This window comes from Mesoplodon bidens, assembly GCF_964165515.1.
Source record: "Mesoplodon bidens genome assembly, chromosome: 11".
NCBI lineage: Eukaryota > Metazoa > Chordata > Mammalia > Artiodactyla > Ziphiidae > Mesoplodon > Mesoplodon bidens.
Genome location: NC_138167.1, coordinates 100,591,301 through 100,604,169, shown reverse-complemented (window position 1 = coordinate 100,604,169; position 12,869 = coordinate 100,591,301). Strand labels below are relative to the sequence as shown.

The 12,869-nt window shown below is 34.9% G+C and overlaps 1 protein-coding gene across 1 annotated transcript in view; it reads right to left on the bottom strand.

Annotated features, from left to right (window-relative positions):
* Positions 1 to 550: 550 nt before the first annotated feature.
* Positions 551 to 12,869, bottom strand: part of KCNC2 (potassium voltage-gated channel subfamily C member 2) — a gene marked incomplete at its 3' end in the record, with an annotated part of 200,086 nt that continues 187,767 nt past the window's right edge. The window contains exons 3-5 of the mRNA XM_081248293.1: positions 7,515 to 8,442; positions 5,281 to 5,445; positions 551 to 687 (exon numbers count right to left, since the gene is read on the bottom strand). Of these exons, the coding sequence (XP_081104419.1) occupies positions 551 to 687; positions 5,281 to 5,445; positions 7,515 to 8,442 (1,230 nt within the window). The remainder of the gene's footprint in view (positions 688 to 5,280; positions 5,446 to 7,514; positions 8,443 to 12,869) is intronic.

Sequence of the window (12,869 nt, the reverse complement as noted above, 5' to 3'; positions counted from 1 at the left end):
GACCAGTACATCAGCAGGATGGGTCGATGCAAGTACACATGTCCCGAGCCATCCATGGTCCCCGAACTTTGCGACATTGCTTTCAGGTGATAGAGACAAGATGGTCCATGCAAATGAGCTGACCAAAGTCATGTTGGGAGCAATCAAAATAGAATCCCAGACATCTTCAGAATGGTTTAGAGAGTCACAAGAAATGAAGTTCCCATGAAGTGGTTGGCATTTGGAAGCACACTGGTTTAAGTATATCTCCCTGAAGATATGTTTATGGATTAGGGTACTGGCCAATATCTGATGCTATCTGTCGTTTTATTGCGAAAGGAGATCAGGGCAATTAATATGGAGAAGTAGTAGCACTACCAGGATAAGATTCATTTAAAGCCAGGATAAGATTGGTTGGCTACCCAAATGGCATTTCTGACTTCAGATAGTAGTGTCATGCAGGACTGGTACTGTATTAATGGAGCTTGGAGTAAGTCTATGTTTAATTATTTCCATTATGGGGTAAACAGTACTTGAATTAAGACAATTAAGCCGACTGATGCAGTTTGGTTTACAAGATAGATGGGATGGGAGATCGAGAGCGCCTCAGAGGACAAGGAGAGTTGTAGGGTGATGTTACTGGAGAAAGCCTCAGAGCATTGCCTGCCAAGCCCGCTATGTTGTTTAGGCTTCGGGATTTTTCATATCCTTTTATGAAAAAATGCACAGACATCAGTTGAATTCAACCAGAAAATAGACAAAGACAAACAATATCATGCAGGGTAATCAAAAGTGCTATTTTTGAGCTCAAAGAATTTGTTTACAAAGAATTCAATATTGAGACAATTTACAACTCTAAAAAAAAGAAAATGAAGCTCACTGTAGCTGTCACTTCCAAAAGATTAAACCAGCTATCACAAATTACTGTTGCAATACTTCAAAATCTATTCGTTCGCAGATTACAGTTTGTATCGATGTAATTTTGGCATACACAATATCAGAAAGCTTTTAAGAATTAGGCAAAGCAACTTAAGTAAGATATTAATTTGGCAAATATTTTTAAATTTCAGAATATGTTCCTTAAAAAAATGAGCCATTTTTTCTCTTTTCACTTTTTATTATTACTAAGCTAATAAAGCATGCTTAACTTTAAGTGAACAACTCTTTTCCAGCATATTTAATCTTCCAGCCTTATGGGGTTTAAAGGATGATTCCTAAATAATGGTTTTTAATGCCATTATCTAGATGATGTAGAATGAATGCCCATTTCTAATCCCTTGTATTAAAAAAAAGTAAAAAGAAAAGAATATAAATTGAGTCATAATTTTAGTAAATTAAAGTCTGATTTTGACTATATATTTTCAGCTGACTCTCCCCTGCCAGGAATTGAGAACAATTTGATCTTAATCCACCTTTTCTTTCTATTGTCGTGCATTCTAATCTTTTGTTCATGATCATCATGAATTTACAGAATGAAAGACACTTCCCACAAGCTCTAACCTATTGATTTGCCTTAGCCACTCAAGCAACATCCCATCAAGGTCACCTTTGGAAGGATTCATATATTGCAGTATTTTTTATTAGAAAAGATTAGAGGCAGGTAAATGAGGAAGGGAGTACCTAGTATAAAGTTAGAAGTAAAATTGTCTTAAAAGCCAGGCAACTATTAACTGAATAAGTAGTCATATTATACAGCTTAGCAAATAAATGTTCTGACAGCTCCACTGAAAAAGTGTTGTAGATAGGAAGATGAAATAGCTCTACTGTGGGGTAAGGGTGGGATGATAGGAAGCTCTCCCTACACATACACCCACAAGCCTTCAGCAGGTTAGATGTCTTCTTTGATATTTTGTAGATGGAAATTTATGTCCTCCATCAACCACAATCAAGTTCTCTAGGACATAATTTCTGCTAATGAGAAAATTATCTGCCTATACATTTTGTTAGTATTTTGAGCTATAAAGCATGGGAGGTGGTATATATTTCATTCTCCTTTGGTGGCTAATGGAATAGATAATGGGAGAATGTCTTAATTAAAAAGGAATTGCAAGTCATTTTTTTCTTACATAGGGATCTTCACGAGCCTGGAGGGCTAGTTATCACTATTCTTCTGTAATGCGATTGGAAATATAACTGGGAATTGTAGAAAGAATAATTTATACAAGTTGACTTGGATTTTTAGTGTAACCGAAAAATGTAAACTAGACTGTAAACACCGATTGGTTTTGATTAAAAGCAAACTAGTGAATATGTATGAAACAAAGAGGTTGTTAATAACTAAAAATCATCCTTATAAAAATGTACCTTTTGTCCTCGCTGCCACCATGTTCTCTATAAGACTTCCAAAAAGGTAAAAAATCTGTCTGACAATTTATATTAATCATGCTAGTTACATGGAAATCTTGGTTGCCATTCTCAGTGTTTACTTTTCTGAATTATAGTTATTAACACAAATATTATTTATTCTATTTATAGGTCTTTTATTTTTAATAACTATGATTTCAATGTGCATTTGAGAAGGCTTCCCTTATAATTTAGTAACAAGTATTTAATTAGTAAAAGTATAAGTTATTCATATAAATATATTGTTCCTTTATTCTGCAGGTTCATTTATGAACAGAAAATTTGATAAAATTTTGCCTTATCAAACTTCTACTGAATGGAATGACTAAAAATATAATTCATGAGAATAAACAATGTTGAACACAATACATGGTATACAGTTTATACAGCTTTTAAGAGCACATATTAGTTTGGGGCAGTATTGAAACTGCCTATTCATGTACTATCAATGGGTATGTTTGTGTTCATGTAAAATGATTTCATAAAACTACTATATAAATGAAAACACAGGTTCTAAGTTTTGGGAGTTTACTCTTTTAGGGAATCCAAATGTTTTCTTAATGTATGCCCAACTACATTTACATTTGTTGATAGAAAAATAATACAATGGGAATCCAGTCATTTTTCTCATCTACATAGGGGAGAATTTTCATAACTCTAAAATCAGGTTAGGGTAGAAACCAATTTGAAAGGCAAGGAAGAAATCATATAGGAAATAAATATCCGTGTAGGAGTAATAGGAGACATCTCTAATCTACATAAAGGAAAAAGGAGAAGGAATGAATGGATTTCTAATAGACATGACAGAATAAGACACTGAGAAGATTAAGTGAAATTAGCCAGAAATGTTATCAGACCTAGGAAAAGAACACAAATCTGCAAAAGAATTAAGCAAGAATGAAAATGAAGTTGATTATGGTGAGAAATGACAGAGAATAAAAAGCTCACGGGTGAATTTTCAAAGATGTTCTCACTGATAGAATTTGTATTTGTGAAATAAGATTGAATGTATAGTTTTCTCATATAAACTGAATATCTTATGAATTGCTTTGCTCATGAAACTTTGCTATTTTATGGAAAAACTATATTTATATAGTGCTTTATAATTTGCAAAGTCTTTCTTCAGATGTGATCCCCTTTGACAGTTTAAAATTCAAAATATTTTCTTACCTGGAAAAAAAAAATTCTATCTAGATCCTTAAACATGTAACCCTAGTATAAATATTGCATGTGATACTTTATTGAATGATGCTCAAAATGCACATAAATCTAACCACATATTACATAAAAATAAACATATACATATATAAGTATATATGTATATACATGTATAGTGATCTAAGATTACAATGCACTTAAAATTCTATGTTCTATATTATTAGTTAGATATTATTTAATATATGTATATACATTTTGCGCAAATACTATGACAGAATATTAACTATCTTTATAAAATATTTAAAAAATGTTGTAACACGATATTTAAATGTAAAATAGCAAAAAATCAAATAAATCTATTAAGATCATTGAAATACATTTTGGTGCAAGGGACAGATGTAGAGATTGAAAGTTCTTAGAATGAAGAAGGATTTAAAATATGACATATTAAAGAAACGAAAGAAGAGTCCTTTGTCTTCTCTTTCGCGACTCACAGGTATGGAGACAGAAAGAACAATATAAAGTGCTCAGAAGAAATGAAAGAGAAGCACAACGTGGGTAATGAGCTATTTCAAAGACAGTAGTCATCACAAAATAAATATTTTAGGCTTAACATGGTAAAGTATTCAATAGGAAGAAACTGCAATGAATAGCAAATAAGCACAATATTTTAAAAATGCACTTGCACGAACATGAAAGTTTTGGAGTGGCTTTTCATTCAAATTCAGTCAACTGCATAAGAAATTATTATTTCTTCATAAGAAATTAGTAGTTCTTTCTTTATTCTGTCAATAAACAGAGAAAAATAACCATGACACTAAAGCCACTGGAATTCTCAAAGTAGGAGGTAATCTAAGAGCATACCAGCACTTTGACAATGGTGGGTTATAAGTGTCACAAAACTACTTCTTAAGGAGAAGAAAAGGGTCCAATTGTTGGTTCATAAAATTTACTAAAACAAAGACAAAAACTAGCACCTAAGTAATAGTCATAGACACCTGGCACAATCTAGGGAAATGAAACAGTGCTGGAGTGGAGCTTCAGTACCCTGTCATATTCCTTAACAAAGATGTCTGTCCAATACAATGTACTCATTCAACAAATATTTATTAAGTATCTTCTATGTGCCAGGCACTGTTCAGTGTCAATTAAAAAAATGATAAACTTAGAATTATTCCTGCCCTGAAGAAAAATTCCATAAATACATTTTGTAAGTACACAAGTAGCCTTTCCAGTGATTGGGTATATTGTTCTATATGGCTGAGGATCTTGTACCTTAGCAACCTTCTGACATTCAGGTAAACCACTGGGAAAAATTGCCCAAATACTGGGTAAGAGACAACTAGACTAGGTTTAATGTTCTACTTTGAAAAAAGCTTTATTATTGTTTTAAATTATTAATTACTTATCAAATATATGCCTAGTGTCAATTAGTGAGTTTAATTCATTGTGGGGAAAAAGATAACTTTTAAAGACTGCTGAATCCATTGTATTAAAATAATTAGACGAGTGACTTAATTTTTAAATACTTCATTACAATTCTGCCCACAGACAAATGAAAAACCAAAATATAAAAAAAAGAAAGAAGGGTGAAATGCCTTTTAGATATGACAATCAAGTCGGCTGTTATGATATGTATTTTTAAATGTTTATAAAGAGAGAAGATATGATGAGGAAAAGAGCACCATGATGGCACAGTTGCTCCTAGAAAATGATGAAAGAGCATTTTACAGCACTCCATATATTTGCAGCATTTAATTGCTAAGTCACCTGTTAGGATCTGATTAAATGCATGCCTACCTTTCCTGATCCCTCCATCAGAAGCACACGTGTAATCACCTGTCGTCAGTAGGAAACATGTTTCCCCTCTTCTGTGTTTGTCTCTGGTACTAGAGCGTCTGATGGGGAGCCTTTCTGGGGGTGATAATGGCGGCTCACTTCCTGTACTGTCGTCACCTGATAACACTGGTCACAGCACCACGCCCAATGACAGACAGTGACGGATGAGGAAATGAGACACAGCACAAAGAGTTTACGCCGAACGTCCAAGTACAGTCACTCGATATACAAAACGCAACAATCACATCATGATAAGAGAAAGAACTTTCATCACTCCTTACACAAATTTATGTGGAGCAAAATGGAAATGTATTGAAAAGGAGAGAAATGTTGCTTGGGAAATTTTAACTTCATTTTGGATTTTATCTAATAGGACAATAACTTTTACACAATTAATGTGAATTCAAAATAAGTGTGATAATGAAGTAGCACACAAATGAATATCTTTCCTTTTTTGACATGTTATCTAGTTAATGCAAATAGACATCTTTGAGAGTGGAGCCTACTGAAGGAAAAACTCCTAAGTAAATATTTGTCTTTGCAGTGCTTTAAGACACCTGCTTTTATTATTTTCTGAAAGCAATTCTCCCCAATAAACTGTAATGAAAAGAATCCTGAAGTTCACAAACTTTATGTCCAGGTTCTCTATTGTGAGGTGACATAATATTTTCGAGCACACCAGTGGAAAAAGATCAACTTCTCAAATGCGCTTGAAACAAGTGTCTACTTCTGTGCTTGCCGAGAACTTTCACATCCTATCAGCCTAGATACTAACTTATAACAACGCTTGCCCAGGCTGAGTGTGTCCTCCATTCCATGCCCTTCATACGGGCTCTGCGCGAGTACGTGAGAGCAGTCTAATGAGAGCAGCAACACCAACGAAATTTCATCTTTCATAAAGACATTCCTGGCATAACAATTCTCAGATACATATTGACAGCATTTGCACAACAATCTACTAAATAAACATAAGGACTGCAAATAAAATCTATTAAAAAGCAGTTCAGTTCCAGCCAGTTTCGTTTTTTTCCCATCTACCCCATAATAACTTTTGGAAGCAAAGGAGGGAAGCTGTGAAAGTGTCACTTGCCTTTTCTGTTTGTTTGTTTGCTTGCTTGCTTTGTTTAATTGGTGTTATTTCTAAATAACGCAAAATTATTCACATGGGATTCTAGTAAGTCATTTTTCTACAAGAAAAAGATCAAACCTATCTAAGTTATAGGGAATGCATGTATCTTAACTTTTCATAGTGGACGAAATCTAAATTGTGTAAACTGAAAAATATTTCATCTGTAGTAGACATAATAGACTAGAGATGACACTATTGACTATCACTTTGGCAAACTGAATGTCAGTTTACAATCAACCCTAGATTATTCATGACAATAGAGAGGAGTAGCAATTCAACTAATTCAAGCAGTAAATCATCCAAAACTGAGTTCTGGGAGGGGACAAAGCCCAATGCAGAATGCATAAAAAAGGAAATCCACAGAGAAATTCAACCTTGCCATTGATTAGCCAAAGCAGATTACCTATCCCCTGAATAATGTTGGGCTGATTATGTTACATAGCACCTTACCCAATCCAAAGGGCTTATATTGAAATATGCTAATTTAAGAATAAGGAAAACTTAATGAACCCTCCACAGTATTACTGAGGAAGCTATTTACTTTGAAAAGGGACATCTTAATATCACCTCTTTGGTGTTTAGGCCTTTGAAATGTAAACGTCCATTCTTCTTACATATCTTCTTCTTGTGAATTAGGTTAAAATGCATGGCCCCATGTGGCAGAGATAAAACTGAGACAAACACGCCAAGCCAAATGATACGAAGATCAACATTTTGAGAATGAAGGATGGAAAATGTCCAGTATCGTACCATCACATCGTGCAGGGAAACAAAGAAACATTGGCACAAAAGCAACAAACAGGCAAAAGAAAATATTGGTACCATCAGCAAAGGGCATTCCCACTAAAGCAGGAGAGCTCTACAGACAGCTATGCAGACTTCTACTTAGGATTCATTTAGAAAAGCTATAATCTAGCTATCTACAAGCCTGACAGACAAATATTTTGTGAGGGGGTAGAACGGAAAACTCATGAAAATTTGCGGAAAATGAGATGCTCGCCTTCTATTTCAGGGACATACTGGTCTGTAAAGTATTTAATGGCATGCATTTGAAATTGTGCCTTACCTGATCTGTTATGTTCCGGAAGCCGATTGTCTTTGCCCAGACATGTGTCACCCTGTGTGCTATTACAGGCCATATTTAATTCTGTCTTGCAAAAAGTAGGCGAGGTTGCCTGAGGGGCAGGAGGGATGTGCTTCTTTCTTTTTCTTGGAAGTTTCTGCTTCGCCATTGCCAAGGAGTAGTACATTCCAAAATTGTTGACAATGACAGGCACCGGCATGGCTATTGTCAGTACTCCAGCCAGAGCACACAGGGCTCCCACAAGCATCCCTGACCATGTTTGGGGGTACATATCTCCATAGCCCAAGGTAGTCATGGTCACTACAGCCCACCAGAACCCAATAGGAATGTTTTTGAACTGCGTGTGCTCACTAGCTGAAGGGTCATTGGGTTGAGCTCCTACTCTCTCCGCATAGTAGATCATAGTAGCAAATATCAAAACTCCTAGAGCCAGGAAGATAATCAGCAGCAAAAATTCATTAGTACTTGCTCGAAGAGTGTGTCCAAGCACCCTCAGACCTACAAAATGGCGGGTGAGCTTGAAGATTCTCAGGATCCTCACAAACCTGACCACCCTGAGGAAGCCAAGTACATCTTTAGCAGCTTTGGAGGACAGCCCACTGAGTCCCACCTCTAAGTAGAAGGGTAGGATGGCCACAAAGTCAATGATATTCAAGAGGTTTTTGATGAATTCAAGTTTATTGGGGGAAAAAACAATACGGACTAAAAATTCAAAAGTAAACCATACCACGCACACTCCTTCTACATACATCAAGGCAGGATCTGTTTCGATTTCATACTGTAGAACGACACTTGTGCCATTGATGACTGGTTCTGTCTTGTTTTTAACAATATTGAAAGCTTCATGTGTCTCCAGGCAAAAAGTTGTGATTGAAACCAGGATGAAGAATAAAGAAGCAAAAGCAATAAACTGTAGAGAAAAAAAAAAGAAATAAAAGAAGAAACACAGAGTGATCTAACCATAATATATTTCAAACCAAATCTAAATGTATCAATCCCTGTAGTAGAAAAAGTATAAACATATATTTGAAGATTTCACTTGGCATGTTACTCAAGTGTAAGAAGACATGTGTAGGGAACATTCATTAGAGTTGCACTGATGATATGTTTCAAGTTCTGTTTTCAGCTTATATAGGTAAAAAGTTTTGATTTATGTTGGAAAATAATTTGACTCTTTTGTGTAAGACACTATACCTGTGAAAAGAGCATAAAAATCCTTGCATAAGAATGTTAAAGGGCAACAGGCTGAAAAAAAACAAATGTAGACAATGGCTCCAGATATTTTTTACCATCCTAGAAATCTTCACATATTAGATCAAGATTTACAACCATAAATATAAGGTGCAGTCCACAATGATAGAAATTTGGTAACCACCATATTTAACTGTAGGTTTCTTCTATAATGTTCAGATTGTCATGAGGTATGAACATGAAAAAAAATTTGAGCTATGTTACCATTTATATTATATCAACTTAAGGCAGAGTCTTGTCCAAAAAAGCAAATCTAGGAAGAGTAAGCATCAAGACTGAAGAGAGAGAGAGAGTTAAGGAACAAATTAAAAGGCAGTCTTCTTCCTGTCCTGAAAAAGAACTCCAAATGTTAAAGTAATATGTTATAAAGTTGCAGGGTTTTTTTTAATTCAACATTTCTTTGGTCAATAATATATGAATACACACCTACTAATACAGAATAATAATAATAATAAAAGCTCTCACTTATATAGTTCTTACTAGCGCCAGATGCTCTTCAAAGCAATTTACGTAATTAACTCATGTCAACACTACACCATCACCTTTTACAGTCACAGAGTTTGTCACTTCTCCAAAGTCATAAGATTACAAAGTGATAGACCTGAGACACTAACTTGATAAGTTTTGCCCCCAATTCTGTTCCCATAACTACCAAACTCTCAAATGTAGAGTACAAATATGTTGAAACCTTTATTTATCTTGGGATCACATACTTCTTAATATTAAAGATCTGAAAACTTGAAACCCAATTGTTTTATTAAATGGCACTGTTGCCATTTGCCAGCACCAGAGGCTTTCAAAGAAGCTGGCAGATTCCTGGTGCTCTCTGATAATGCTCTTAGATTGAGCATGCTTAATGAATACCAAGAGACTATTCCTTGAATGTCTAAACAAATGAATTATTCAGGGGGACAAGGTCATCAGTCAAGTGGAGGGAGGCCATTATTTAGAAATAATAGGGTGTACCCCAAACCCAAAGCTCTTCCCTAATATCCTGCATCTCAACCATGACATTGAAAAGATCTAAGTTTCAAGAAGAGAGTGAAACCACCTCTTTTTTCCCCCCTGGTTGATCTTCAATGGACGAGATATACAGATCTCGCCAAATACATAAGAGATACACAAAAAGACTAAAAAAAACTTCGGCCTGAGATTATCTGCTTTAAAGAACTACACAAATACCTGTGAATAAACAAAACAACGGAATAGTTTCTAAATATACACAATTCTAAGACACAAAACTTTAGAAACCAAAATTGTCTGTTTTTATGTCATTGGAACTTGCATTTATAAATATTTTTATTAGCATTATTTAAAGAACTACATGATGCTTTTTGTATTTGTACTATTCTTCATTGTAATCTTTATAACTCAGTATATCTTTAGCTTTTAAAGACTTTGTAAATCTGCTGGAGTGTGATAATACTATAATAGGAAACTAAAAAGAGTATAAAGAATGGAAACAAACTTTGATATTCCTGGAAATATACAACATTCATCTTAGAAGTACCTCATTATTTGCTTAAAAAAACAGCTAGATAGGTCATTTTTTATTTATAAAGGCTAAGGACACTAGGTATGGTCTACAACAAGAGTTGTAACTGAGAACCAAAGTATGCTTCATAATAACATGGTAGGAAATTGGAAGTTGGCCTCTGTCAGCCTGCAAATGAGAACCTTGGAAGGAAGTTGAATTCTGAAGAGAAGGAAGTGGAAAATGTCTCTAAAGAGAAGGAGCAGTGGCCCACAATATGAGCACAAACAACTGAGAAATCCCCCCACAGGTACAGCAGCAGAACTGTGGGAGACCAATGGAGAAGATTAAATTCTAAGAGGATGCTTGCTCTGTTATGCCTTCAGCAAAAGGTGGTTGTACAAAACAGCTTGGTGTTGAAGGTGCTTTGAGTAATGAAGGCATTGGACCATGGGAGAACAAAAAGAGGACATCAGTCAACCACGAGAGGCAAAATACGTACTGAGATTCAAAACCATAAGACAGTAACAAATAAAAGTAAAACGTAATAAGGAGAAATGCAGCTCCCAATAAAGTCCTTGGAGACAGTGGGAGACAGAGCTTCCCATGGAATGAAGAACAGGATCTCAGTTTAGTAGGAACTTAGCTTGAGTATCAAATGAAAGGGTGACTCCAGAAACCTTGAAGGTCTAGAATTATCCAGACGCCACATTTGGATTCCTTTAGCAAGGAAATTGTGCACTTTATCTGAACTTAAATCTAAGAGTCTTGGATATAGAAAATGTCTTCTTTTGTTCCTGACTCACTGAGTTAAGCCAAGATGGGTAAATATGCGGTTAGATTGAATAATATTAAAAAGGAAATAAATGGGGAAAAAGAAGGTTTTATTTGTTTTTCCTCTTCACTGAACTGGGAACTGTTTAAGGACTGGAATGATGTCATATTCATTTCTGTACCTCCTGCTTCTGTCACAATAGTTAGTATTTAGTATGGCTGGATGGATGAATAGAAGGATGGAAAACTGAAAAGAATGAATAAATTAACAAAATAATAAGGTAGACTATATTCTAGTGAGGATAAAAATGATGTGAAAAAAGGAAGTAACAGAAATGAAAAATGAAAGTGTGCATAAAAGCAAATTTACAGCTGAAGCAAACTGAATTGGCTCACAGGCCCAAATGTTGCCAATGTTAGCTTCCATTCATTCTGTTAATGAAGCTTGTATCTTACCAGGGAGTTGGGGAAGAAACTTATACTGCCATCTTTCTTTTCCTTTTCCCCTGTGATAAGACCACAGACTCCTACAAGCATTAATTGAAAATAAAAAGAGGCATGTTAAATACTAATTAAAATGTTAGAAAGCTTTCCAGACAAAATGTAGCATGTTGACTGAATTCACAGAACTGATATTTCACCCAAGGCAGTTTCAGGCTGGGGATATCCTACTAAAATATTGGCTTGTGCGTCCAGTGAGTAGTTACTTTTTCTCCATAAGCTCAGTGCCCATGCTTAGCAACATAGAGTGCCCCAAACTCTCTCTCTCTTCCTTTTTTTTTTTCCAATTAGCAATTATGGAGTAGAAGTCCTCAGAGTCCAGGTTCTACATAGAAGGTATTATGTCAATCAACCTCAAAGCAAACATTCAAGTAGAATCTCCAGGTATATATAATAGGCTGAGAGAAACAGGGGGAAAGTGTAGTATATTTTCATGTTTCATCATTTTCTCTTTCAGGTTAGCATTAAAATATATGTAACTGAACTCAACAACTAACATTCTCTAATACCATACACAAAAATAAACTCAGAATGGATTAAAAACCTAAATGTAAGGCCAGATACTATGAAACTCCTAGAGGAAAACATAGGCAGAACATTTTATTTTTTTATTAGAACTATTCTTTTTTTCTTCTAGTTCTATTGAGATATAATTGAAAAACACTCTGACATAAATCACAGCAATACTTGTTTGGATCCATATGCTAATGTAAAGGAAATAAAAGCGTAAATAAACAAATGGGACCTAATTAAACTTAAAAGCTTTTGCACAGCAAAGGAAACCATTGACAAAATGAAAAGACGACCTAATGAATGGGAGAAAGTACTTACAAATGATATGACCAATAAAGGATTAATATCCTACATATATAAACAACTCCTACAACTCAACATAGAAAAAACAAACAACTCAATTAAAAAATGAGCAGAAAAACTGAATAGACATTTTTCCAAAGAGGAAATGCAGATGGTTAACAGGCACATGAAAAGATGATCAACATCACTAATCATCAGGGAAATGCAAATCAAAACCACATGAAATATCACCTCACACCTGTCAGAATGGCTACCATCAAAGTACAAATAACAAGTGCTGGCAAGGATGTGGAGAAAAGGGGACCCTCATATATTGTTGGTGGGAATGTAAATGGGTGCAGCTGCAGTGGAAAACAGTATGGAGGTTTCTCAAAAAACTAAAAATAGAACTATCATATGACTCAGCAATTCAATTCCTGGATATATATCCAAAAAAAAAAAAAAACCCAAAACATTAATTCAAAAAGATACATGCACCCCAATGTTCATAGCAGCATTATTTACCATTGCCAAGATATGGA